Genomic DNA, 24,653 nt, shown 5'->3' with positions numbered 1-24,653 from the left:
GCACCAAAACCATTATAAATTATACTATTTAATAGACTTCCATAAGGCAGCTGTGAGTTGTTTTTCCACAAGCATGTGGAGTACCAGTACTTGTCAGGCATAAAACAAACAGCTAAAAGCACCCTTAATAACACCACAAGCTCTCAAACTCCTCACAGGAACTGATAACCTTCTCAGTAAGCAGAAGCCCAGCAGCAACTAAAACAGGTCTTTCACTATGATCCAAAGGTAAACAAGTTCAAGTTTTAGCAAGCCAAGTTCAGGAGCAAAGCACATCTGTTGGTCATATCTTCAGGTAGGCCAAATCAAGCACTTCAACAGATCTTGGTATTGGAGAGAGGTGAATTTTGATACAGCAATTAAAGCTTTGCATGTGAAAAACAATACTTAAACAGCAGAAATAAATTGACAGCAGAGCAGATTTCAGATTACACACTCATGAGAGATACCTGTCACCAAGTAGAATTCTGCACAGTCAGTTGCACTTTCAGAGAAATTCCAGTAGTCTCAGATAAAGGCAAAGTGACTTAAATATAGACTTGAATTTTGTGAGATATCTCAGTAAGAGGAGATTCCTCATCTGCTACTTAATCAGAGGAAGTACACTATCCTCTGCTGCAAACCCTATTCTTCCTGAAACAGCTACAAATAATATTGACTCCTTCCCACACCCCTGCCATAGAATACTGCAAATGCTAAAAAATTGTCATGGGTGCTAGGCAAAGTAGAAAAAAAGATAATGGAAAATAAATCCACACCAATTTACTATGTACACAGAAAGCTGAGGAAGTCCTTGGGCTGAAAATGCTTAGAGTGTTGGAGAGTAAGTATCCTGGAAAAGACAACCCTACGTCCACATTTTAAATTCTTCCCTAGGCATCTGTTTTGGATCCTATCTTGAAATAAGAGCCTGGGCTAGGTTTTCAGACCACTGATCTGACAAACTATAGCTGTCCCTATGTTTGGTATGACATACTACAGTTGTCCATGTGTTAAACTCCACTTGCATACCCGAATTATATAGTTATTTTCATCACTATTGAACTCCGAAGCCATGGTAAGAGACAAGAACTTACTGGGCTAATGTTATAAGTGTAATATAGAAAGATTACTGGCAAATGCCTATAATTCTGAGATCCAATATTTTCTGTTCTATTCCACATCTGTGTAGCACCACTCAGGCACGTATACTTTTACAGATACCTGACTTTATGTAAGCTCTGATCTCAGAATAGTAATCAGCTGCATCAAATGAGTATCACCTTTATGATTCAGATTGCAAAACATTACAGCCCTATGACCTCTGCCTGTGTTGTATGTGAGGGTTGAACAAGAGGGCAAAGACAGCAAAGTCATTTGATGCCAGGCATGAATAGCCAGTGCCTGCTGCTGGAATCCATGTTTACCACAAAAGCAAATGACAAAGTTCATCTGAAATAACTGCTTCCCTTCCTGTTTATGTCTGTTGCTGTGACAGCACTATTTCATAGTTCAAAGGCAGCTGTCTGATGAAACACAATTAGCATGGTCACCTGATTCTTACACCTCACCAGCAGCTATGCTACTGATCAACAGAACAGTATAGTCCTTGATTTATAGACTCACAACACCTAAGACTTTCCATTTTACTATATTATACATCAGATTTTATCCCAAAGTTGTTAAGAAGAAATTTACTATCAAGGATTTATTCAATGGAGAACTTTTAAGGTTCCTTCCAATGTGCCCAGTCCTCTGCCTAGAGAACTGTATAGTGCTGTGAGAATAATCATATTTAAACATTTTGTTGTACTTATACCCTGTGCCACTGTCATCCATCTTGTCATTTGCCACCTTTCTCCCACCATGGAATTGGCAATAAAAGAATGGGGAAAAAAAACCTGAAAAAAGCAGCTTCAACATAAGGTTTTTTCCTATCCCTAATAAGTCCCTTAAGTCCTTCTTTGAAGAGAGTTCATCCAGCCCCTAAAATATGTCATTCTGCCAGCAGAAACTTACCACAAGTTCGGAGAATCTGGCATTGAGCTCTTCTGCTGGTGGGATTGGGACAGAAAACTCAAGGAATTGGAGGGGGTTATTGTCCTTGAGATTGATTTCAGGGAGGTCGCTACCCCCAAAACAACAAAGAAACCCCAACGCATGACGATTCCTCTTCCGGGGGGCCATGATCATGGTGTATGATGCTATCTTCTGATCATGTTCTGCAGGAAGAAAAAAAAACAACAAAACAACAGACATTAAATGATAAGACTGTTGGATCTGCACAGCTCTGTGCAGTCAAAATGGTTATCATTGGTACAACAGCTGGAAGTAGACAGAAGGAACTGAGACACAAAAGAACAAAAGAAATGTTCAAGCTAGACAAGGTAGCTAAGGTTTAATATGGTATTAACGTGTTCTTGTATGGCAGCGTAGAATCACTTCTCTTAAAGTTTCTGAAAAAGTTTTACAAACTCAACGTGGGATTTCCCAGCAGGTCAGTGTATCAGTAATGCTCAGCAGCCAAGGTTGAACACTATCGCTGAATGCCTGTATTGGCCTTTCTCTCACTACTACAGTAAAGGAACTGAAATATCAGAAGCAAAAAAAAATATATATATAATGGAGAATTTACCCAGAATAAATGGAAGAATCCTCCAAAGTTACCCCATTTGGTCAAAATAAAATGAACAATGAAACAATGAAGCAGAAATCAATTTTCCATCACTCTGAAGCTAAACCACCAAACACTCATCTCTTTATGGCCAGGACTATCACAGTAGGACCATTTTGCCTATTCTGTTTTTGAACACACCTAACCAGTTTGGGCTTTGTTATGTTTCCAGGGAAGAAACTGCACAATGCTAATGCATGCTTTCAGATTTACATTTGAGCTGTCAGATCCCATCTTGACAGGACCCAGGCTGGAGGGGCTTTGGTATCAGGAGCGTAAAGGGAGGCAAAAGGAGGCCTAAAGGAGGAGATGGGAAGGGACTGACTGCACCACACAACACCGTTTGTGAGCAGCCCGTCCAAACAGGAAGCCTCCTGCCAGTAGTTTGAAAGGAGGGAGCTGTGCAGTTCACAGAGAGCTGCATATTTTGCCCTTTTAAGGGACTTGTTGTTTGACAGTTCAGGGGCTTATTTGTGTTATATTTTTTAAGGACTTCACTTTTTCACTTAATCTGCAGAATAAGCCATATCCTTAGTAAATAATTGAAGTCTGTTGTGAAGCCTGGCTCCTTGGGCAAGGGGCAGGAGAGCAGGGAGGGAGGTGGCAGGTGAACTGAACTGCAGGATGCTGGATGGTGCACCAGCAGCAACACAGCTGAGCTTTGTCATCAGAGCAGCTGCTGCCCTAACCTGCCTCACAATGCTTTGGTCTGTTTGCTTGCCAGAACAAGGCTGCTTTGAGCTTTCATAGAGACTAAGAAGCTGGGCTAGGAAAAGCACCTTTAGGACAGCAGTTGCATAGTGGGACAATGTACTGCACACAGCCAGAAGCTCTCCAGGGTCTTTTTGTGTAGAAATCAGCATGCTCGCTTAAGAAAAAAAGTGGCAAACAACAAAAAACCCTCCAAACCACCCAAACCTCCACCCTTTTGGCACCATGTGCTTGGCAGGAATCACCTGCCCTACTTTATGCTGGAATTAATTTATTTAGCACCTTCTCTTATGCACTGTAGGGACATCAGCTGCAACTCTTATGCAGCTGAAAGCAAAGTGAGCTGGCACCAAGCACTGTCTTCTAGCATGCCCACTTTCCTTTGTTCTCCATGCCAGTTCTGCAAGGGTTGATATGTCTCAGCAGGGTTCACTAGGGCACGGTGATGCTGGCTTCAAAAGCACATTCATAAGAACACGGGAGATGATCTCTCACTAGGAGATGCCAAAGGTCAACTTAACCCTGGAGCTGGTCATTGACACTGGTTCAGTCAGAATAAACAAAATACCCTCAAATCTAGCACAATGATGTGCACAGCAACTTCTGTTTCCTTTCAGTGGTGGAGACCTAAAAGAATCAGTTATTAAAATATTGCAGAAGAGGGCCTCAGAAGAAGCTGAACTTGTCCACCACAGACCATCTTCTCAGGGACTACTCTGAGTGCAATGCCTTTTATGGCAATCTGGTCATCGATGAGGTTAGAATGCACTAGTCTGACAAAACTTGATTTTGGAAGGAACTCAGATCAATGAGACAAACCTGATTTACATGCAATATAGCTACATTTTCATCAATTCAGTTGTAACCGAGTTCTGGCCCACTGTCTAGAGGCTTCCTTACCAGCCATCAAAAGACCAGCATTCTCTGGGTCATAAACGATGAATCAATCCTTCTTGGAAAAATTGGCTGAGACATTGAAGTGATAAGACTAAGAACATCTTCCTTTATGAGCTCAGGCTTTGGTAAGCGCTCCTCCAAAAGAGGTACCTTACCAGGAAATAAGTACTATGTGAATGGATATGAAGGCCAACATTTCTACAGGGTAAGTACTGCCCTGGTCTGGGCACCATAGGTTGTCCTGTACTGACAGTTCATCACTCAGCTTTCATCTTAAGCAGGTTCACCCCAGAGGTGAACAGTCAGTGTCCAGGCTTTTCAGCATCCATAATGCTAAAAAATCGACAAGGTAGTGCTTGTTCTTGTGATGTTTTCACAAAGTTGGCATCCCTTCTTTGGGACCCATACTTGAGAAACTCAGCAAAGCTACTCAGATTTTACTACTCTGCAAAAACACACAGTGCTCAGATGAGTAGTAACCTTGTACTGCCTCACTTTCACAAAGCATCATTCCATTGCACAACTTGTACTCTTAACACTTGGCATTTTCCAGGTCTGTCTATAAGCAGTATGTAGAAAATTAACACTGATAGAGGGGTTAAATGGCACTTTTGTATTGCTACAACATTGTAACTGTGAGGGAGCTAAATACTTTTAAACTAAGAACAGTTGAGGACTGCTAGAGAGGAATCCAGCACAGATATTTTAGAATTGAATCACTGAATGAATGAATGATACTTCTAAGTGGAAGCACTGTCTTTCTAAAGATTAAGCCTGTCAGTCACAGGATGCTGAAGGGCATTTACTTAAGTTGCACTGTTAATGCTGTTTAAGAATTAATTGCAACTCCTTGATTTTTTGGTGGACATAATTTTAAGTAAATATTTATTTATTTAAATAATAATAAGTTCCAAAACAAATAAATAAACAGGCTCTAAATTAACAGTCTTTTCCTTTTCTTTCTCTCTTTTTTGCCTTTTCTTTGTCAAGAATCAGATCTGGGGAAAATGAGCTTGCAAAGGATGGGTCAAGGGGCGGGGGGAGGTAACAAAGAAAATGAAGAAAAGAACATTTTTCTTTTTTCTGAGTGGTAATTGATAACAAAGTTGTAATAAAAAATCATGAAAAAAAAAACAAACCAAAAACCTAAAAGATGAGGGTTTATTCCAATAAAAGCTCTACTGCTTTTCAACTTCTTACAAGTACAGTGATTGTAAAGATGAAGAACGTGTGATTATCTATTTCTATACATACCTCCAGTGAGAATCAATGAGAAATCTCTCTCTGGAGAGAATCCCACTATTACACAGAACTCCCTCCCACAGCTCTTCTCAATTGTACTGTTTTACCCTTTTGCACAACACAAACACGTCGTCATTTCAACAGCTAACCACACACCCGCTCCTCATAGCAATCCCCCTCCTGCTTCCCAGCCCCATCTGCAGTTCAGCCTAGGTCAGGAGTCACAGTCTGGAACTTTGCCCAAGGTCTAATTATAACAACATTCTCTTCCTCTAACAGAGCCTACGTGTTCATTTCTAAACCATTTGGCTCAGTGACCAAACATAATTAAGCTAATGCAAGTTTTCCAAGTCTTATCAGAAAGTTTAACCACATGGGATGGGATCCATGCTAACTGCACAAGAGGATCCTCTTTCAATTGAAGGTTCTAAATTGTTTCTTCAGTCTCACTCTTTTCTTCATTCTCATCTCAGAAATGGCATTTTTCACGCAAACATACCCTAAATAAGCAACATTCCACAAACAAGACACCTGAAACAACTTCTATGCCAGCAGCTCTCCTGCGCAAGATTGCTGATTATCATAGTTTTTACCTCACTGTCCTGTCTTTCACCACAGCAAACAACAGAGCACAACTGTAACTAAAATAGAAAAGATTATGTTTGTATCATCACCTTTGGAAAAACAGAAGAAAGGGAGAGAACTCTGTGGGTTAACTAAACACACACAGTCCTGCAAAACTGGTCTGCAGCATAAGGATTAATGGAAAAAACTGATGTGTTCACTTCCAGAGCTGAATCTCCACTGATCAACAGACACACAATATTGATGGATGTAGCCACAGCTCTCACCTGAGTGGAAAGCATGGGATGAAATGTATGATGCAGAATCACTGTCCACGCTGGTTTATCCTAACAGGAGAGGAAGCAAAGTAAATCACTTCCATTTCCCAATGGATCTGTATCTTTCTCTCTGGCAGGATAAAACATAAATGTGATGTATTATCACAGAAGTAGAAAGAAACCTGATTTTGGACTGGTTTGGAACATAAGCCAACTCAGGCCCCACTCCCAAATCCAAATTAAACGTCTATGTTATTCAACTATTAAATAATAAACCACCTGAGCTTCATGGTATTATAGTAGCTACCTTCATCGTCACTTCCTGTTGATGAAGTGGTAGAAAAAAGCACTGTGCTCAAAACTGTCAAAATATACATTGCCTAAAGCTAAAGAGCTCTGTACTGATCCTATGCTCAGTTCCCTGGACCACATTGCTTCTCCAGTACACAGATGGTGAAACTATGAGCTTCACAGCATGTTCCAATTACCATGGGAATTTCCCATGTATGTCACATATAACACAACAGTCGTCAGATGCAATGGAAAGCAACTGCAACATGGAGGTGTGAAAAGGGGATAGGCACACAATCCATTTGTTGCAGATGCACAGTAACACAAGTACTTTGGTTTGGGTTTCTCACCATACTATGGAGTTTCCTTGTCTCCAGGGCACAAAACAGCAACAAAATACCCAACTATTTAAGATCAAGAGATTTAAATCCTTTCTTTCAGGAAGTATGGTAGTGCAGTCCTTCCTGAAGAGCACACTTGCCTGCTGTGTTGGGCAGGAGGGCATCAGACCCAAAACGTATCAACAGATCACAGGAAAGAAAATTCTAGAAAATGAGCAAGGCCTTATGCAGCAATGGCTACTCAGTCCTGGCAAGCCAGGGCCCATACTTAAAGGTTCCACCAAAGGAGAGAGCTCAGCTCAAAATGCACTGTGCATTTTCAAGCCAGTTAATGGATTTTCCCTCCTACAACACATCAAAACAAAGGTGAAGATCCCAAGGTGGCAGAAGAGTTTTTTGCAAGCCAGCCCAGGCACTCAGCTGTGGTCTATTTTACACACCATCCCATCAAAACTGAGATGGCTGAGAATGTCAAAGCATTCCACAGACCTAAAGATTGCCTCCTGCTATACACACAATATTATATACTATTAACACTACATTTAATTTTTATTTTTTATTCATTTATTTACCTAGGAAATATTCCTGAGATAAGAGAAAAGGCAAGGGCTATTTGATGACTTTCAGGTGTAACTACATCCGTGAACTTACTTAATGCAATGTGTCTGTCAAAAATCTGTTTATTTTTAATACCTTAAGAATGCTTAGGATGTGCTGAATGACTAATGACCACTAATGTTAGTCTGTTAATGCCACAAATCCAGAACCTCTCACCGGACATCAGCTTACTAACACAAAAAATACTGAAGAAGTGTAAGAGGCCTTTCCCTTCTGAAAGATTATTTTGCAACACTTCCTTTGTTTTCATCTGGGAATGAGGGGAGAAAACTCTACAAAAAAACCCAAACCCAAAAAAGTAAAAGAAAAGAGGAAAAAAAAAGATACCAGCAGGTTCGTCATACTCCTCCTAATCCAGTTATCTATCCAAACTGTATTCATAGCAAATGAATTTAAAAAGAACAGTCACATCAAGATTCAAAATACAAAATGGAGAAAGCAACAATGCAGTTGGAGCCAGTATCATAAATCCAGCTAGTAATAATTTTTTATTTCTTTACAACTTTTAATCAAGTACAGATTGCTATTTTTTTATACCTGAGCTGACTGAACAATCCATTCATTCTTTTACCCGCTAAGAAGTTGTTTTATTTTCACAAATGTATTAGTCTACTATGAATGACTCCACACAAAAATTTGCAGGGTCACAAGTAATCTGTCCTCCTATGTAGCTGTCATGTAGATGCAAGTAAATCTACACATCCTCAATGTTTCTGAATGGTGATGTGACCACAGCAGCTTAAACTGCAAACAAAACTGGTAAAATTCACAGCTTAAATGTTTATCCAAAATACATACGTTCTTCATCTCCACAGTGTCTAAGCATACAAGAAACGTGGGTAAGATGGGAAGCAGAGACGTCCTACTAAACAGCAGTTTTGGGGGCAGGAATACATTTTCCTTAGTGTTTGCTGTACCACACGTTCCCATCCTAATTTATCAATTCCACACTTAGGCAGGCTTGCCAACAATGGTGGTGGATCCTACAGGACTGCATACCCCCTAAATATAAGCAACCTTTCTGTTTAAGGTGCAATAGTCTGGAGTCCTGTCTTTCTTTCCTTGCCCCCTCCCTGTTATTACTTCCAAATTTTCTAGTGTTGCAGCATTGCAGTTTCAGCAACATCTACAGATACCCTCCACTTCCTTTTCAATCAGAAAGTCTGGACTATTACCAAGATCAATTTTCTTCTCTTCTTTACCATGAACCATATTTGTTTTATTCATATACCTCACTAAAGATTACCCCCTTCCATTCTATTAAAAAAACCCCCGACTTCTCCAGGCAGAGAATGACATTTTCCAGTTCTAGCCTTAGTTCTCTCTTTTCTTCTCTTTATCATCTTTAGTTTTACTCTCTGCTGGTTTTCTCCACCATTCCATTGCAATATCCTCACTTTCTTTCATGACAACTCTTCGAGTTGCAATGGCTTCTAGTAGCATGTTCCTATGCCTCAAATTGCAAAACTTTTTTTATGTAGATATTAAAGAGAAAAACACTTCTGAAGAGACACCAACTGCATAACAGCTGTAGAGACTGTGTCACACCCTGTGTATGTTTTATTTTTATTGTATTATACTCCACCAGTATGTTTTATTTTTGTTGTATTCCATTTTCCTAGCTGTGGCACTGAGGTTGTAGGTTCTCCAGTCTAAGGTCTTAGTTATCTGTTTAAATCTGTTATTGTACAGTGCCAAGTAGACCTATGGTACTAAACAAATACTAATAAAACCAGCAGGACAGCAAAAAATAATCACCCAACTGGAATCTGGCCAGGACATGACAGTTCACACCCCACTAATGATGCTGCTCTTGAGGCAGCATTTAGCAGTGTCCACAAATCCAGTGTGGATAAATTTATGCTTTATGAAATGGAATTTATGCAATGATCTCCCCTACCACAGCATTAATTTCACTAGATGGGTTGGTTTGTTATGTCATTGTTCTTCAAATCACTGTGATTGTAAGAGCCTGTGGGAAATATGCTACATAAAAGCAAGCATGGGGAAAGAATCCCACAACCCCCCCAGGTGCCACCCCAGGACCGAATCATAACTGAGGATAAGACTATCCAGCTCTAAGTCTTTCAAACACAGACTTTACTTTTGAAAGTATTCAGGTGCTAAAAATATTATTTTTAGGACCTGCCAAGAATATACTGTATTGTCAGGGCCATGAATTCAGGACAAAACTACAACCCAGGTTATGTCTGTGCTACTGAGCAAAGCAGATCTGAACGGCCTTTTCTGCAAGCTACGGATCTAGACAGCAGAGCCCAGGTTAGACTTAACTTTCTTTTGGTGGTGGGTACAACCCTGTGACGCAATTTCACAGGACAAAGTGTCTTGGAAGCTGGAGTGTGAGAGGAAACCTTTATTCAATATAAGAATTCATAGACTGAAGGTGAAATAGAGCCAGGCAGACATGCACATTAACAGCCAAGACCAGCACATTGCTCCTTCAGTTCCAATGCAGAAGTCTGTTTTCCTTTACAGGAAGATGAAGTCCGATGCCTTTTGCAGGTCTTATGGTATGAAGTGCCCTTAACGTCATTGATTTGAAACTGGCTCTAATCAGTAATGTCTGGCAGTTCTATCCATAAGATCAGCTCCCAAAGATGAGACATCCACACCCCAGAGCCAAATTTTTTATCATCTTAAGAAAGCAGCCAAGGATAGAGTGATCTGAAGAACAAGCTATCCCACTCAGCCCTCTGTGTCAAAAGACCAGTACTAAAGCTTGGTCTAGGGACTTGAAATCTTTGCAATATTTCTATTGTGAAGTTACAAGGGATATCGATCAAGAGTTTCCCAGTAGCACTAAGAACTGCCATGCCTGGAAGAATGAACACACAAAACCCCATTACTAAGAATGTCCCTGTCTTGTTGGAATCATTGTAATTTTTCCATTCTGTCACTGCCCAATTATTTCCAGACATGATGTAACTATTTTGCCAGGGGATTTGGGAGTCAAAATGTTGCTGTTGTTGCCATCATTATCCTGGGTGCCTGAATTTTCCAGACAAAATAAGCAGCTGAGGGCATTAAAGAACCTCTGCTGAGAGAGAAATAATCTTTAAGAACTGTCAGCGTGCTCCAAGAAAAACAAACGAACAGTAAAGGTCCAGTTACATCTTCCTAAACTTCAGTTCATTTCCATGTGAAATGCTGTTTTCTTATTCAGACAATTAGTAGAAAAGTGTTTCATCTGCTGCCCAACGTCATCACAGCATGCAAAAATTGATTTCCATTTTCACACTGCATTCAGGGCCACTACATTTAAGTCCAACTTGACTGGAAATATACCTTGGTTATAACCACTAGAAACTAGCCACAGAGGTATGTGTACAAGTGGCGTTTTCTTTATTGACAGGCAAATCAATTACTTACACTGGTAAAAATTTCCTGAAGTGCTCTCATTGGAAAAAGCAACTCAGTATTTATAGCAAATGAGTATAACTGGGGAGAAACCCAGCAAAGACAACATTTGGACTTCTATGTGTTTTTCGTGGATGGCACTGAATCTTTTCAAAACTAGTCTTCATCAATGCCACCTAGGAAAGCCAGGTACCAGGGTGCAGACCTGCCACTTTCCTTCTTAGTGCCCTGCCAAAGTACAGTATATTTCTACATGTCACTGCAAACCTGTAAATAATAAAGATGGTGGCTGTCATTCAGTTCCATACACACTGAAAAACCACTGAGGGGATGATAGTTAAAAGGCTGCTCTACTGATTCACTAAATAGAAGAAACAGTCAGTAGATGTATTACAAAGGGAACAGGTCTTGGGATTTTGATGCTTTCTCCATCTTAGAGATGGTTTCCATAGGTCAAGGCACAGACAGGGTCACAAAGTGTCACTGATTTTATATACCTATTTTTTAAGCTACTCAGATTCTGCAGTTGTCAATTTGGCACCAAAAATAAATTAACTGTAGAAAAGGAAGTTAAGAAAAGGTCATATAAAGCATTTTATTCCAACATTTTTATTTTTGTTCAACATTCTAACAAGGGATATTTTGGGTTCAGTGCCCTGAAACCTCAACATTACGCAAGTAGGTTTGAACTCCAAGCCAGCAGCTTGGTGAAACTGTTGAACTTTTAGCCTAACATGTCTTCATGAAGAATGGATATCTGGAAAGAGTTCTGCTCAAGGATTTTGGGTTGTTGTCTTTGTGTGTTTTTAAGTGGCATCCAGATAAAATATATTTTCTGGCTGCTGTAATATTTAGAGCAGGAGACTTTACACCAACACTGAAAGCTGGTTTCAGAGCTGCAACTTACTGCTTTAGGTTTTGGGACCATTTAGTGCTTCATGGCACTATGGTCAACAAGCCCTCATCTATATTTAGGTCAAATTCCACAGAGCTGATGCTCTGGGTGACAGATTGTGAACGATTATGAGGGTCTGAAAAGAAAGTGTACGTGAAATGAGCCACCTTCCTTGCCCGATCAGCGGGTGCTTTTGGCCAACAGCAGTATTCCGCAGAGTGCTGTAACAGAACACCCCTAACATACTCAAATGTGAGGATCTTCTTTACAAAGCAATGCATATCTATGTGGTCTAAAGCACATGGTACACCAGGGTGTGGTGCCTGTGCCAGTCACCACCAACTCTATTCTAGCTAGTTCTAGTCTCCTGGATTCTCATGGCAAGAGATCATGTCCATGGCAAGAGATTATGTCCATGTCAAGGTCCTTTACTGTTCATGATTAAGAAAAGTTTAATTATGGAGTATATCTAGGGAAGACTTCCTAGAACTGTAACTGACAACACACTCTCCGAGGATAAGTTATTTGCTGAAATGTATGCCCAGATACCGAAAAAAAGACTTCAGAGACATTGCATACAGCAGACATTTAGATTTCTAAGTATCCACAGCAAGTCAATAGCCTGCACCAAGATACAGCAAATTCTTTCAGCTTCTGAGCCCAAACTACTTGCATCTTGTTGATAAAGATTTGAGCATACTCCACAGAAAACCAGACTGCAGTATAAAATTCCCTCAGCTCCCCAGCACAGCTGCACACTACAGGAAAGAAAAAAAAACACAACACAAAAAAACCCAAACCCAATCCTGCTTCTAAATGTCTGTTTGATCTGGGTACATAGTCCTTGGACATGATTCAAAAAGAAAGCCCATTGTATGCAAACAGAACAGAAGTCTACCCTCTATTAGAGAAGGAGCATCTTTGTCCTCTTGGGGCTGCAAACACAATTATTATATGCAGTGATGTATGCTTTTGCAGAACATTTACCAATATCACTACTTGTCCATAGTTCTGTACAGCACTGATTTGATAGACTGTACAGTATTTTACCCAAATCATCACCTACTGTACTTTATTTTGCCTTACTCTTTGGAAGCATATTTAAAACTTAACTTAAATCATTAATTTCTACTTGGATCTTATATTTTTTATTAATGTATGGAATACATACAAGTAAAGACAGTAAGAAGTCATACATTGCCTCCTACAAGTTCAGGTCTTGGCTCTGCTACCCTGGTCAGGCAGGGATATTTATAAGAAAAATACATACTTTGCAAGAATAACTCCCACTGCAAGAAACACTGAAATTGCTGTTACCCCCATTTTCTACTTGTTGTAGAGAAGACACAGCCAATCAGTACCAAAATATTTCTAGTAACAAGAAACAGCAGCAGCATTTGACCTTCTCCCTGCCCAGAAACCTATTTGAACATGGAAACACCCTCAGTTTTCACCCAAAACTTTGCACCTCCCTGCCAGCAAAATGAGTGGGAACTGCAAAATGAGTGGGAACTGCAAAATGACAGAAAATCTGAAACATCAAGACCAACTATGTATTTGGACTGGATGGCAAATCCAAGCAGAAATATGTTATATGTAACCCAACAATCTGCATGCAAGCTGCCAGCCTATCACTAATTTTTAATTATTGGCTGTTAGACCAGTGAATAAGATGAAAATGGCACTGTCACTACTGAATCCCCAAGTTTTACTTTTTTTTTTTTTTTTCTCCCCAGTCATTCCTATTACAAGCAAAGGGTCCACCACACTACCGTGGTGCCTAGCAATGCTTAAAACAGAAAAAAAATTGTACAGACAAGTGGGTTCATCTCCAAGTCTCTGAAAAGAAGATAACTAGCACATGTATAATGCAAACACTGGGTCCACACCACTGAGACACTTTTCAGGGTGACTTCTTCCCCAATGCTGGTTCTGTTCATACCCTAACATCAGTCAAACACAGCCTGTAAGAAGCATGACTACTGTCCAGGAAACAACCTGAGGTGTGGGTTTAAGGTGTTGTCACTTAATAATCACAGAAAGCTCCACTGGGATAACCCAAGAATTAAACAAATTAAGCAACACAAGTCTAGAGAGGGGAGTTAGAGTGGGAAGTAGTTTTAAGGAACATTGTTTTGTTCCTGAGAAAAAATGGTTCTTTAGACAGGAGCAAGTCCACAAGGTCTTAGAATATCCTGTTCATGCTGAGATTTCAAACACAGGCAAAAATTTTCTACATTTTTAAGAGGTCACGCATGATAAGGAAACAAATAATCTTCTACAGGGCCTACTAATAGCAGCACTAGCTCTCCTTAATTCCCAGAGCACGTTTCATATCCATATCAATATTGCATGATACATTTCCAGCATCTACTGGAATACTTCTATAGTAAGAGTTTCTCTCCATTTAAATTACAATAGTATGACCACATGGCAAACAGTGCTTAATCATCAAATCCCATGATAACCACCAAGTTACCTGTTTCCCAGAAAGTTGCTCACACTGGAAGTGCTCTCTAAGGAAGTGATTTTCATAGCACCTCGGAAATTATCCTCTATGCAAAAGAGGATGAAACATAACATTGCCCAAATGAAAAAAAAAAAGAACCAACACCAAAACCCAAACTAAAAATCAGTCATGGGACAGGATCTACTTTGAGAAGCATTTTTTCTTGTTTATTTAATAGAAAGAAACCAACACTGACAATATCTTGGAAATTAGATCTCTGCCACCAAAGAAAGAATTTCTCTAAGTTGGAAAGAGTTTCTCTGGTGACCAAAATTTAAGCTTCCATTACTAAATAACTGGATAGAGGGAAACCACTTATCATGGAAAATGGAGCAAAGGGCAAGAGGAAAGATCAGTTTTCTAGATGAAAGGACATTGTGCTCTGTAGGAGTACTACAGCAAGTCTCGTGCTGTGGAAGGCCCTTGGTGTGGAGGTAATGCCAGTGGGTCACCCAGCCAATACTTCATTCCAGAACATAAATTTATGCCTTTGTATTCAGCTCTTCAAATATTTAGGCTGAGGTCACTCCAGAGGAAATCTATTTCTTATCATATACTAAGGGTCTTATATTCTGCGAGGCTAATTATTTCAGACCTTTGCCAGGGAATCCTCCCAGAACTATATTTATGCAGACAAAGTCATCAGGAACAGAAAGAAAAGTGGGGGTGGGGTGGGGTGGCAGGGAGAGAAAAAAGCAGCATTTTATTCTTCTCTTCAGAAGGATATTGGAAGGAATACTCAAAATTCTGTTTGCCTTACCAAGGCGGTAATTTCAGGGTGAACATACTATTGGGATTAGTTAGGAGACTTTACAGAAGCCTTTCATTCCTCAGATGAGTGAACAACATACATTTGATATACAGTTTCCTCTCCATGGGTATAACAGAGTCCTATTAATTCCAATCATAGAACAAGAGACTGACTCTTCCAAACAGAACTCAGACTCAGTTAATTTCTGGTGAAATGTCCCTCATTGGATTTGTGGCTGGTGGGTACCTGAGATTTTATTTAGTCCCCAAAATATTTCATTTTCTCCAAAGACCTTTTGAGCTGATTTTAGCAAAGCTGGAGCATTCAAATAATCATTTTCTGACTCCCAGGGAATATATTCTAAGTCATACACAGACTTCAGTAGGGGCCAGTATGAACACCTCTTTTTAACTGCATTCACTCATGCAACTCTTATAATTAAAAAAGCGAAAGAAAATCTGATAGTGCTAGAAGCAGAGTTGATAGAGAAACTTTCTTCTTTTAATAACTGATATTTAAAATGAAAGGTTAGATTGAAGATAAAAACCCCTTTCAATTGGGCTGTAAAGTTGTTTTCTTCGCTTCAAGAAGTAGGCAATGCAGTGAGGCAGAAAGCTAAATCTAAACTGGAGGTAGTATCTCATACTGGAACCTGAAAGCATACGTATACTTGGTTAATGTTGCACAGACTTCTTGCCAAAGCAGATGTGCTCAAAAAAGGTTTAGTTTTCAACCTTAATCCTAACTCTGTGAAGCGTCTGACTACAGATTCAGAAAAGCAACATATGCCCTATGTCAGCAGTAGTTTTATGCTTCAGCTATACTTCCACACTTTCCCTTAAACCTTCCTGGCCCAGGAATACTCTTCCATGTTGCTTATAACAGCTGAACCAGCTTGTCTCCAATTAGAAAGACAAGGCAGAGTCATCATTGCTTCTGACACCACTGAACAGAAGCTGCCCTCCAGCTGTGCAGAAAGTCAAAGCTTCCTTTTCTCTCTGGGTCTTGAGCAGACCTTCTGCACCTTTACCAGCCAGTGCCAGGGTTGTGCATCATGGACTGCACATGCAACAACCTTCAGCTCTCTCCATTCTGCACCCCTACCACCACTGTCAGCAAAGACCTGGATGTAGTTTACTCACTGTTTCTCCTCACCCATAGATTCTCCATGCATCACAGAGTAGTAGTAAGTAAGCAGCGCTACGGAGAGCGTAACTAACACAACACATACATGGGAAAGTGACTTTAAATACAGACTTTTTCCCCCACTGATTGAAGAACTTGGGATATGTCAGTGTTCTGCACGTCTCTTGGTTGGTTTCAGAGGAACATTTTATGTTCTTTTCTTACTTCTATATGCAGATTCTCTTCATCAGATATAGCTTTGGAGTCCATCAAACAAAATGCTTCTCACCTGCCTGCCACTTCTGAGACAACCCCATGGAAATAAGGTAATGCCAGCACACTGACATTTAGCTCCACAACCATATAAGCTGTTCAGCATCAGCCATCTACAAACAACATATGTGCATTCAAAACCTAAGGCCCTGTCAGTCTGTTGATGAAGAGTAAAACAATGTCTTCCTGTTCTGCTAGTCAGTTAAGATCACACAAATAACTCATGATTAAACATTAAAAATGGGTTACAGGTGTGGCTGGTAGAACATAAACTTTAAGCTCAATGTTAAAATAAGAGTCAAAATTCTAAGCTTCCTTCACTGCTTTTGTCACATATCCCTTGTTTTCAGTGCAAGGTGTTTCTATACAGTAAATGCTTCCAGGGTCGCAAAGCCAACCACACACACTCCAACGCAGTTTTAAAAGAGAAAGACAGACATCTTTCATGCAAGTCTTCCTTCCTTCCCATCTGAAAATAATGAAAACAGCCTCAGTCAGACTTCTGTCCCCTTATTTCAAGCTCCACTGACTGCCAGTGTAGCAAATACACCACCTTAGTTCAAGCTCTCTGTCCCCTCTAGATAAAGCAAAAGTAAAAGAATTTGCAAGCCATCTCAGAAATAATTGGCTAGAAGGAATTCCTTTACACTGGCTTTATTACAACATGGAGAGCACAGTTTTTTGCAATACCTCTTTCCTATCTTCTTCCAGCCAAGGAAGTACTTCAGTAAGGAGATTTAAAGATAGAGGGCCTAAAACAAAGCTTTTACTATGATCCACATATATACATATAGATAGATAGATAGATAATCTACACACATACATATATCTCATTTCCTTGTTCCAAAACTCCACAATATTTTGATAAACTCACCAAAAGTGGCTGGGGACGTAAGTACAAAAACATGTACACTAAGTTTATTTTTGGCCGGTTTGTTTTGTGGCTTTCCTCCAACATTTTGGATGCACAGTCCCACTAGGGTCACAGTGCTAAAATTTTCCTTTAAAAAGTCCCACTCAAAGGTCCAGGCCTCTTTTTCTGTCTCCATACCACCAGCATCCCAATACTCCTGAAAAAAACCTGAATTTATCCAGTGCAGGAAAGAATAATGATGTGTATTATGTACATCCTTCCATACTGAGTCCTCTCCTAGCTTGGCTGCGCTATGACATACCTTCCTTCACCAATGCAATTTTCCAAGCCATACATGGGGAGGAGATCTGTATAAAGCTGTAAAGGTGACTAACTGCTTTGGCTCATCAGATCTCAAAGTTGGTGGGGATGCAAATTTAGAGTTTTGAACTGAGCTAAGCAGAATAGCTGGAGCATCTTGGTCCCCTCAAAGCCTAAAGTGAGGTAAGACAAAGGTCATGGTTCCCTCAAGGATTACACCCCACAATGGTTTTACACACAAAGAACCCCATCTCACATGGCTTTAATGCCCCATTTTATACTTCAATCTATATTTTTCCATTAAGTGGACATTAGAATCCCAAACCACATGTTTTATTCTGTCCATCTCTGGAAGGTAAAAAAAGTTACAAGTCCACATTATTTTACCAGACAGTAGAGGGTAATCTATATGAAATATATGGAAGAAAAGGGGTGGAGGTGGGGGGAAAGTTGAAGGGAATATGAAATTAAAACATTGCCTTCAGCCTCACTGAAGAAAATTTATGTGTCTTTCTCAAGGAACAATGCTTCTTTCATGCACTCATAAGGAGAGTTTTCTTTCTTTGCAAACACTCCATTGAAAAACTAAAACCAAACAATTGCCAGGTTGACAAGAAAGATCTGACAGGTTTTCTTTAAGAGGAAGACTGAACAGCTCTTGGAGCAGGTAGCGATGGGGTGAACCATGATGCACCTTTCATTCAGAAAGTGATAAATGAGTTCTGAGCAACTCGTAGAGGGAAAGAAAAAAAGAGAAAGAAAAGGAAACTGTGAAATGATGAGTCAAAATATCCCCTTTAAGAAAAAGGTATCATTTTAGTCTGCAATCGGGGTTAAAGAGGACACTTAGAAGCAACATATACTACCAAGAACCTTTTCCAGGGAAGACCCAGCTTCATGACCCCAGAAGCCACATGCTGAAAACTTTCACATGATCAGAAGCCAAAAAGACACACACCACACACCTTTATGGAGCTGAGGAAAGGGAAAGCACTAGGAAGTGGTTCACAGACTGGGTGTAACAATAAATCACTGCTGCTTTTGAAATACGGCTGGGCCAGGCAGCTCTTAAGAAAAATGCTGCAATATTGACCTCAGCAGTTGAGGTTGGAAGGGGGTCTCTCAAGACTGTCTAGTCCACCCCCCTGCTCAAGCAGAGCTAGCTAAGGCAAGTTTCCCAGGACTGTGTCAGTGTGGGTGTTAAGTATTTCCAAGGACAGAGTCATAACTTCTCTGGGCAACCTGTGCCAGTGTTCAGCCACCCTCAAGGTGAAAAAAAAAAGTTTGTGTTCAGATGGAATTCCCTGTGTTTCAATTTGTGCTCATTGCCTCATACTCTGTCACTGGGCATCGCTGAAAAGAAAGTGCACCTTTCTTAAGCAAAGAGCCAAATTTCTCAAAAGTTCTCTTATTAGCAAAGCCCCTGCTCTATGTGAGCATTTAAGGGACTTACTTCCATGTACAGATCTAGACTAGTTGCATAATGAGAGAATGTTGCAGAAATTCTCTCTTGAGCCAACACCCAATAATGACAGAAAAGAACAAGCTGCAGAAAAAAGAGATCCATACATTGAAGAAGTATATTAGAAATAAAAAACACCAGTACATTCTTCTTTATGTCAACCTCATTACAGGTTCTCACACCACAAAAATTCACAGACAGGCTGTCAATTAGAAAAAAAAAACCACAACAACAACAAAAAAAAGACTCCTTATATTTGTAGAAGGTGAGTCTTCACAGATTATTAGTCCACTGTATTTTAGGTATCTTCCTCATCCTTTCTCAAAACCAAATGTTAATGACAACACAATTTTGTCATTAACATTAAAGTTGTGAATCCCTAGACAATTTAATACCAATAGAAGCAGCCTTAAATAAAATCTCTTGATTGACAACGCTTATCAAAGTTTGTTAACTACAAAAATGTTATTAACATTAAAAGCTGTGGTTACCCAGAGGAGTTAACAAATAGAGGCAGGCTTAAAGAAAAGCTCTTGATTGGTAACACTTATGAAACTACTGTTTCTCAGTTCTACTACCATCCACAGTGCAGACACTATCTCTGCATTAACACAGGCAGTGACAGTGACAAACACAATGGACTTTTACATCTACTAGTTCCCGTACCAGGTAAAGTAAGATCATTGTTATTGCACTGGCTTGCTCAAAGACATTCCCTAGACATACTAATCTAGTCTTATTATTTTACCACTTGGGAATAAGTCTTCATAACAGGAGATGATCCAAACTTAAAAAAAAAAAACAAAAACCAAACCCTAAAAACAAACAGCCTTGGGTCTGGATTTGAATTCTCCAAAAGCTTAAGTCTTTGCAGAATTGTTCCCTTTGTATGCCTCAGCTGCTTGCACTGAAGTCAGTGGATGTTTGACCATTCTTTTCTGTGGGCACAGGATAGTATTTTAGCCACAGCAGGACTGCTAACTGCTACCATCTAGTATTTGCTCTTCAGAAGCTTTTTGGGGCAAATGCTTAGAAAGTAGTTGAATTCAGGTTTTGTAAGCAAAACCCCAGAAAAACTCTTTCTCAGAGGTCAAGCCCTGTTCCCTGAGGCCTGGGTGCAAGCTTTCTGGCAGGACTTCTCCTGAGCTTGTTGTGTGGAAGATAAGGAATCTGAACAATTTCCTGCTCAGCAGCATGTAGTTCCCCAAACATCTGACAGTTTATGTACTAGGGACTGTCTCCACAGAAACCTGGCTAGAGAGACCATGATGCTGAAAATGACAGCTTTCCAGTAGCAAGCTGTTCATCTTCACTCCCTCACACTCTCTGTCCTGTATTACTTTCTAACTTTATTCTCTTGCCTGTGGCTCTCCCATAGCATACCGGGTAATGCACACCTCCTCCCAACCAGGTCTGAAGGAAAGGCTATTGACTCCCAAACCAGTGCACCAGTGCTGCAATTAAAGCCACTCCCCATGGGATCCCAAAATCACACACACTCTCTCATTCACCAAAACATCATGCACCAAGTGAGTGTGCACTTGGCCCTGACTTGCCACTCTCCTGCACCGCATACATTATCTGTCAGATAAGACTCCAACAGAGCCCTTTGGTGAACCATGAAAATGTTTTTTTATAACCATTTCAAAATCAGAAGGGCTTCCCCTCAAGACAACTTGATTTTTATCTCTAAAGACATAAAAGATAGAGAAAAAACAAAAGCAACCCTTACATTTCAGGTTATCCTAAAACAGGGCTGCTTTCACCCCTATGCCAGAAAAACAACGTAGACCCCAGGGACCATGAGCAAGGTGTTACCTTTCTTCAGGCAATCCTTTACCATGCAGCTGCCTGGTCTCTTCAGGGCACTCGCCTGCTAGACTACACCCAGGAGATGCTGTAAGATTCCTTCCAGCAAAATTGCCCAATTTCCATTGGGGCCAGGCCCATAACATGCAGTAGCTGAACTTATCCAGCCATTTCCAAGTTGTAGCTTCATAGAATTAGTCCCTGAAGAGTAAAAAGGATTCAGCACAAAACGGTTCTAAAGGCTTACCTGAAATGATGCCTGAAAAGACATCTAGCCTGGCCTCTCCAAGTTGTATGTGGTCCTTCAGGGCATTCATTCAAAACAGGGATTAATTGAAGAGAACATCTCAATTAGTTGATGCTTTTCCTGTTCAACTGCACGCCATAAAAGGGACATTTTACTATTCAGAGGAAATGCAGGAAATTCTTTCTCTAAATGCACTGATCTTACCAGTCTGCTCTGCAGCCTAACCTTCCTCAGCACAGCCAATTGCAGCAAGGGGATTATACACATAATCCACAAACTTTACTTGCCATGAGTGTACAAGACACACTTGAATGACAATAATTAGAATTTGATTTTAAAGAGTGTTTGGCCTTTGCAATCAAGAGCAGACTTTCACAAAACTATCCAGATTCCATTTCAGTGCAAAACAGGAGGCAAATTTCCCCTTTCACCAATATCTTTTCCCCTTCTACTGAACCCGAAAGAAATAAATAGAGTAAGGAAAAGAATTTAGAAAAATCTATCACCATTGAATGTGCAGCACTCAACAGCATAAAAAGAAGGGGAAGAAGGAAACAGTTACAAATAAATACATGTTTCTTCTGTGATTTATCACAAATTTTGAAATATCCAGCTCTCATAAGAATGTGAAAGCATCTGGGAAAATCTGTTTTCTTCAAAATTTGGCAATTCGGAGAAGAGACTTTTTCATGGAAAAATCTTAATGGAAAAATTTGCTTGAGACACACTGAGCTCTTTCAAAAGTCTAACCACCAGTGTCAGTAAGGGAGATGAACACTTACCAAGATCTAGTCTGTCTTCTCAGAACAGTCAACTCAAACAGCCAAGTGCTCCCCCTCTCCAACTTCAACACCTGTAGGCTATTTACCAGCTGTGGTTCTTCAGTAACAGCAATCATTTAGCTGCTAGTTTGGTCAGGAGTATGGATTCTACTTTACCCCTGAGCTATCTCATCCACTCTGAACAGGTACTATAGCACAGCAGTAGGAGACACAAACAAGACTGACTGCTCTTGGTGCTTTGTGCCTTAATGTACATGGGGGAAAGTAACAGTGGATCTCCATCTATCTTTCTAGGCAAGTGTGTGAAGCATGAATAGTAACTCAGCAGTCAAGGATGCCTTCTTTTGCTGAGCAACTTTGAGTGGTACAATGCTTGGGGAAAACAGATTTTAAAAAGTCATAAATACAAATACATACGAATGCCTTGTATCAATCACTGCCAAAGGGGCAGCAGAGCAAGAATGTCCAGCTGCGTCCGCAACTTGATATGCTGCCTTTTAGATCTGCTCAAACCTTCAAATTTTTCAATTCTCATTTCGAAATAACAGGCAAAACAACAATCATACCACAATTTTAAGGCACATGTGGAAGGTATCGCAGATTGGAACATATGTAAGTGGCACCGTGCAGTGAGAAGATAAAAGCAACGCATGAAGATATTTCTACATGTTAGCTGGGCAACAAGTAAACACAGGCTGGGAGCATGAAGAATGTGATAGAGGGCAGTGTAAAACTTGCCTCAGGTTTATTTGGCTTCCACTGGCCCCAGTGAGACATATACTCACAAATCTGACAGACAATCTATGGACCATAAAGCTGAAAGGGTTGTACCGATTAGCTAGTCTGACCTCAGTCATAGCACAAGCCACAGGATTGCCATAAATTAATTCCTGCCTGAAGTAGAATATAACTTTTCAATAGGCATCTTATTTGACTTAAAGATTTCCAGCAGTAGAAAATCTACCACAACCCTCAGTTAACTGTCTCTCACTTTAGAAACTTGTGCTTCATCTGCCAAGTTTCAATTGCCAGAGTCTGGACCCTGACTTACTTTTCCTAGCTATTGAAGAATGCTATCGCCAAATGTTCTCTGTATAGCTAATTATAAATGGTAATCAACAAGTCACCTTTTAAGCACCTCTATAAATAATTACAGGATAAGCTTTTGAGTCTCATCCATCAATATCCGGGATTAATCCATGTTAAATTTTGTACCTTCTATTTACTACCTCTGCAGCAGTCCATCACATGTGCAACGGTCACTTGAAAAACAGCTAGCTCTTGGATCAAAATAGTTACTCAAGTTTAAAACAAAAGAAGTTATGTTTCAAGGCAACCTAGCAAGACACAAGGATATCACAATACAGGTATGAAAAGAATGATGGTCTGCTTAAGATCATAAAGCAAGTAAGTGACAGAGCCCATAGTAATGCCAGTTAATTCTGATGTTAAATCCTGGTCCTTGTTCGCAATGCCATCTTCCAGCATGACACAAGACAGAAGCTATTCTAAATACAAAACAAAAAAACCCACATCCTGGAATCTCTCCAGATTTAGAGCAAGGTTTTTGAGCTATTTGCATGCAACTGAAAGTAATATAGAAAAAATCTGGGGATCTGCATAATAGTATCTTTCCTGATTATTTTGAGGCATAGAAAACATACCAAGCAAATGAAACTCTTAGGCCTGCACCCACAGCAGGCCCACTCACAGATTTTTGTTCTTTTGCAACTTCAGAGGTGCTTGGCAAGACCAGTTTCAGCAGCCTACTGAGGCTTTGCTATCAATTTGATTTCTAAGAACTAAGTAGTCAACAAATTCTTAGTTCCAATTGTAAGTCTGTCCCACGAATTCCAGTTTGCTAATGTAAACACCATAAAAAAAAAAAACCCAACAAACAACTTTAAAAACAAAATATTTGAAAGTCAGTTTCCCTTCTTTACTAGCTGCCAAGGGCAGGGTTCAGGGCTCTGTGCTTCTCAAGTTGATGAAATCATTAACACCTACAGCAGCGTCAGGAATGTAACTCTGCCCTCAGGACTTGGTAAGTAATAAGAAACTGGTGTCAGTTTCACCTTTAAAAACCAGTTCCAAGTAATAAATTTCCAATTTCAGATCCGGATGGAAACCCAGCCCAAGCAGCATAGCACAGGCACAATTCAGAGTGCTTTGTTCACAAGGCATCAACATGGGCAACCATGTCAGCAAGATGCTCACAAAAAGTCAGAAGATCCCTACCATAAAATTATGCCTTGCTATAAAATGCATCCAGCAGAGTATGTGGAGAGTTGCTACAAAAAACAGTGCACAACACTCACAGCTCAGAAAACTTTATTCATTTTCTCTTTACCCAATCCTTTTCTTGCTACAGACGCCAGACCAAGACTTAGGGAGATCTTGTGTGGCAGCTTCAGGCAGCAGTCAGCCAGTCTGGAAGCTAGAGAGCCAGTATGAATTACAGGGTCTGTATGCATTTAGCAACTTCAGTGAAGGACCCCCTTTATATTCACTACAACACAGTTCTGTCTTTGCTACTGCAAGGGGTACTACAGAGGAGGCATTAGCAGCTGCTCCTTGGAAGAGTCAAGGTCTCCTGGTAGGATAAAAATTGGGTGCAACCGCCTTTCCAGCAATGTGAGTCTCAAGTGCCCCG

At 40.2% G+C, this 24,653-nt stretch overlaps 1 protein-coding gene across 4 annotated transcripts in view; it reads right to left on the bottom strand.

Moving 5' to 3' along the window:
• Positions 1-24,653, bottom strand: part of DAAM2 (dishevelled associated activator of morphogenesis 2) — a 206,453-nt gene that overhangs the window by 121,622 nt on the left and 60,178 nt on the right. For 2 of the 4 annotated variants that reach the window (XM_027788601.2, XM_005238670.3), the window contains exons 1-2: positions 21,219-21,421; positions 1,999-2,201 (exon numbers count right to left, since the gene is read on the bottom strand). In XM_027788601.2, coding sequence (XP_027644402.1) covers positions 1,999-2,201; positions 21,219-21,288 — 273 coding nt within the window. In that variant the 5' untranslated portion in view covers positions 21,289-21,421. Of the gene's footprint in view, positions 1-1,998; positions 2,202-21,218; positions 21,422-24,653 lie in introns of those variants that run through there. The other 2 variants (XM_027788603.2, XM_005238672.3) reach the window with 1 other exon arrangement.

The sequence above is a fragment of the Falco peregrinus genome, chromosome 11, assembly GCF_023634155.1.
Source record: "Falco peregrinus isolate bFalPer1 chromosome 11, bFalPer1.pri, whole genome shotgun sequence".
NCBI classification, from domain to species: Eukaryota; Metazoa; Chordata; class Aves; order Falconiformes; family Falconidae; genus Falco; species Falco peregrinus.
Note: the sequence above shows the minus strand (reverse complement) of the source record. Positions and strands in the feature narration are given on the sequence as shown.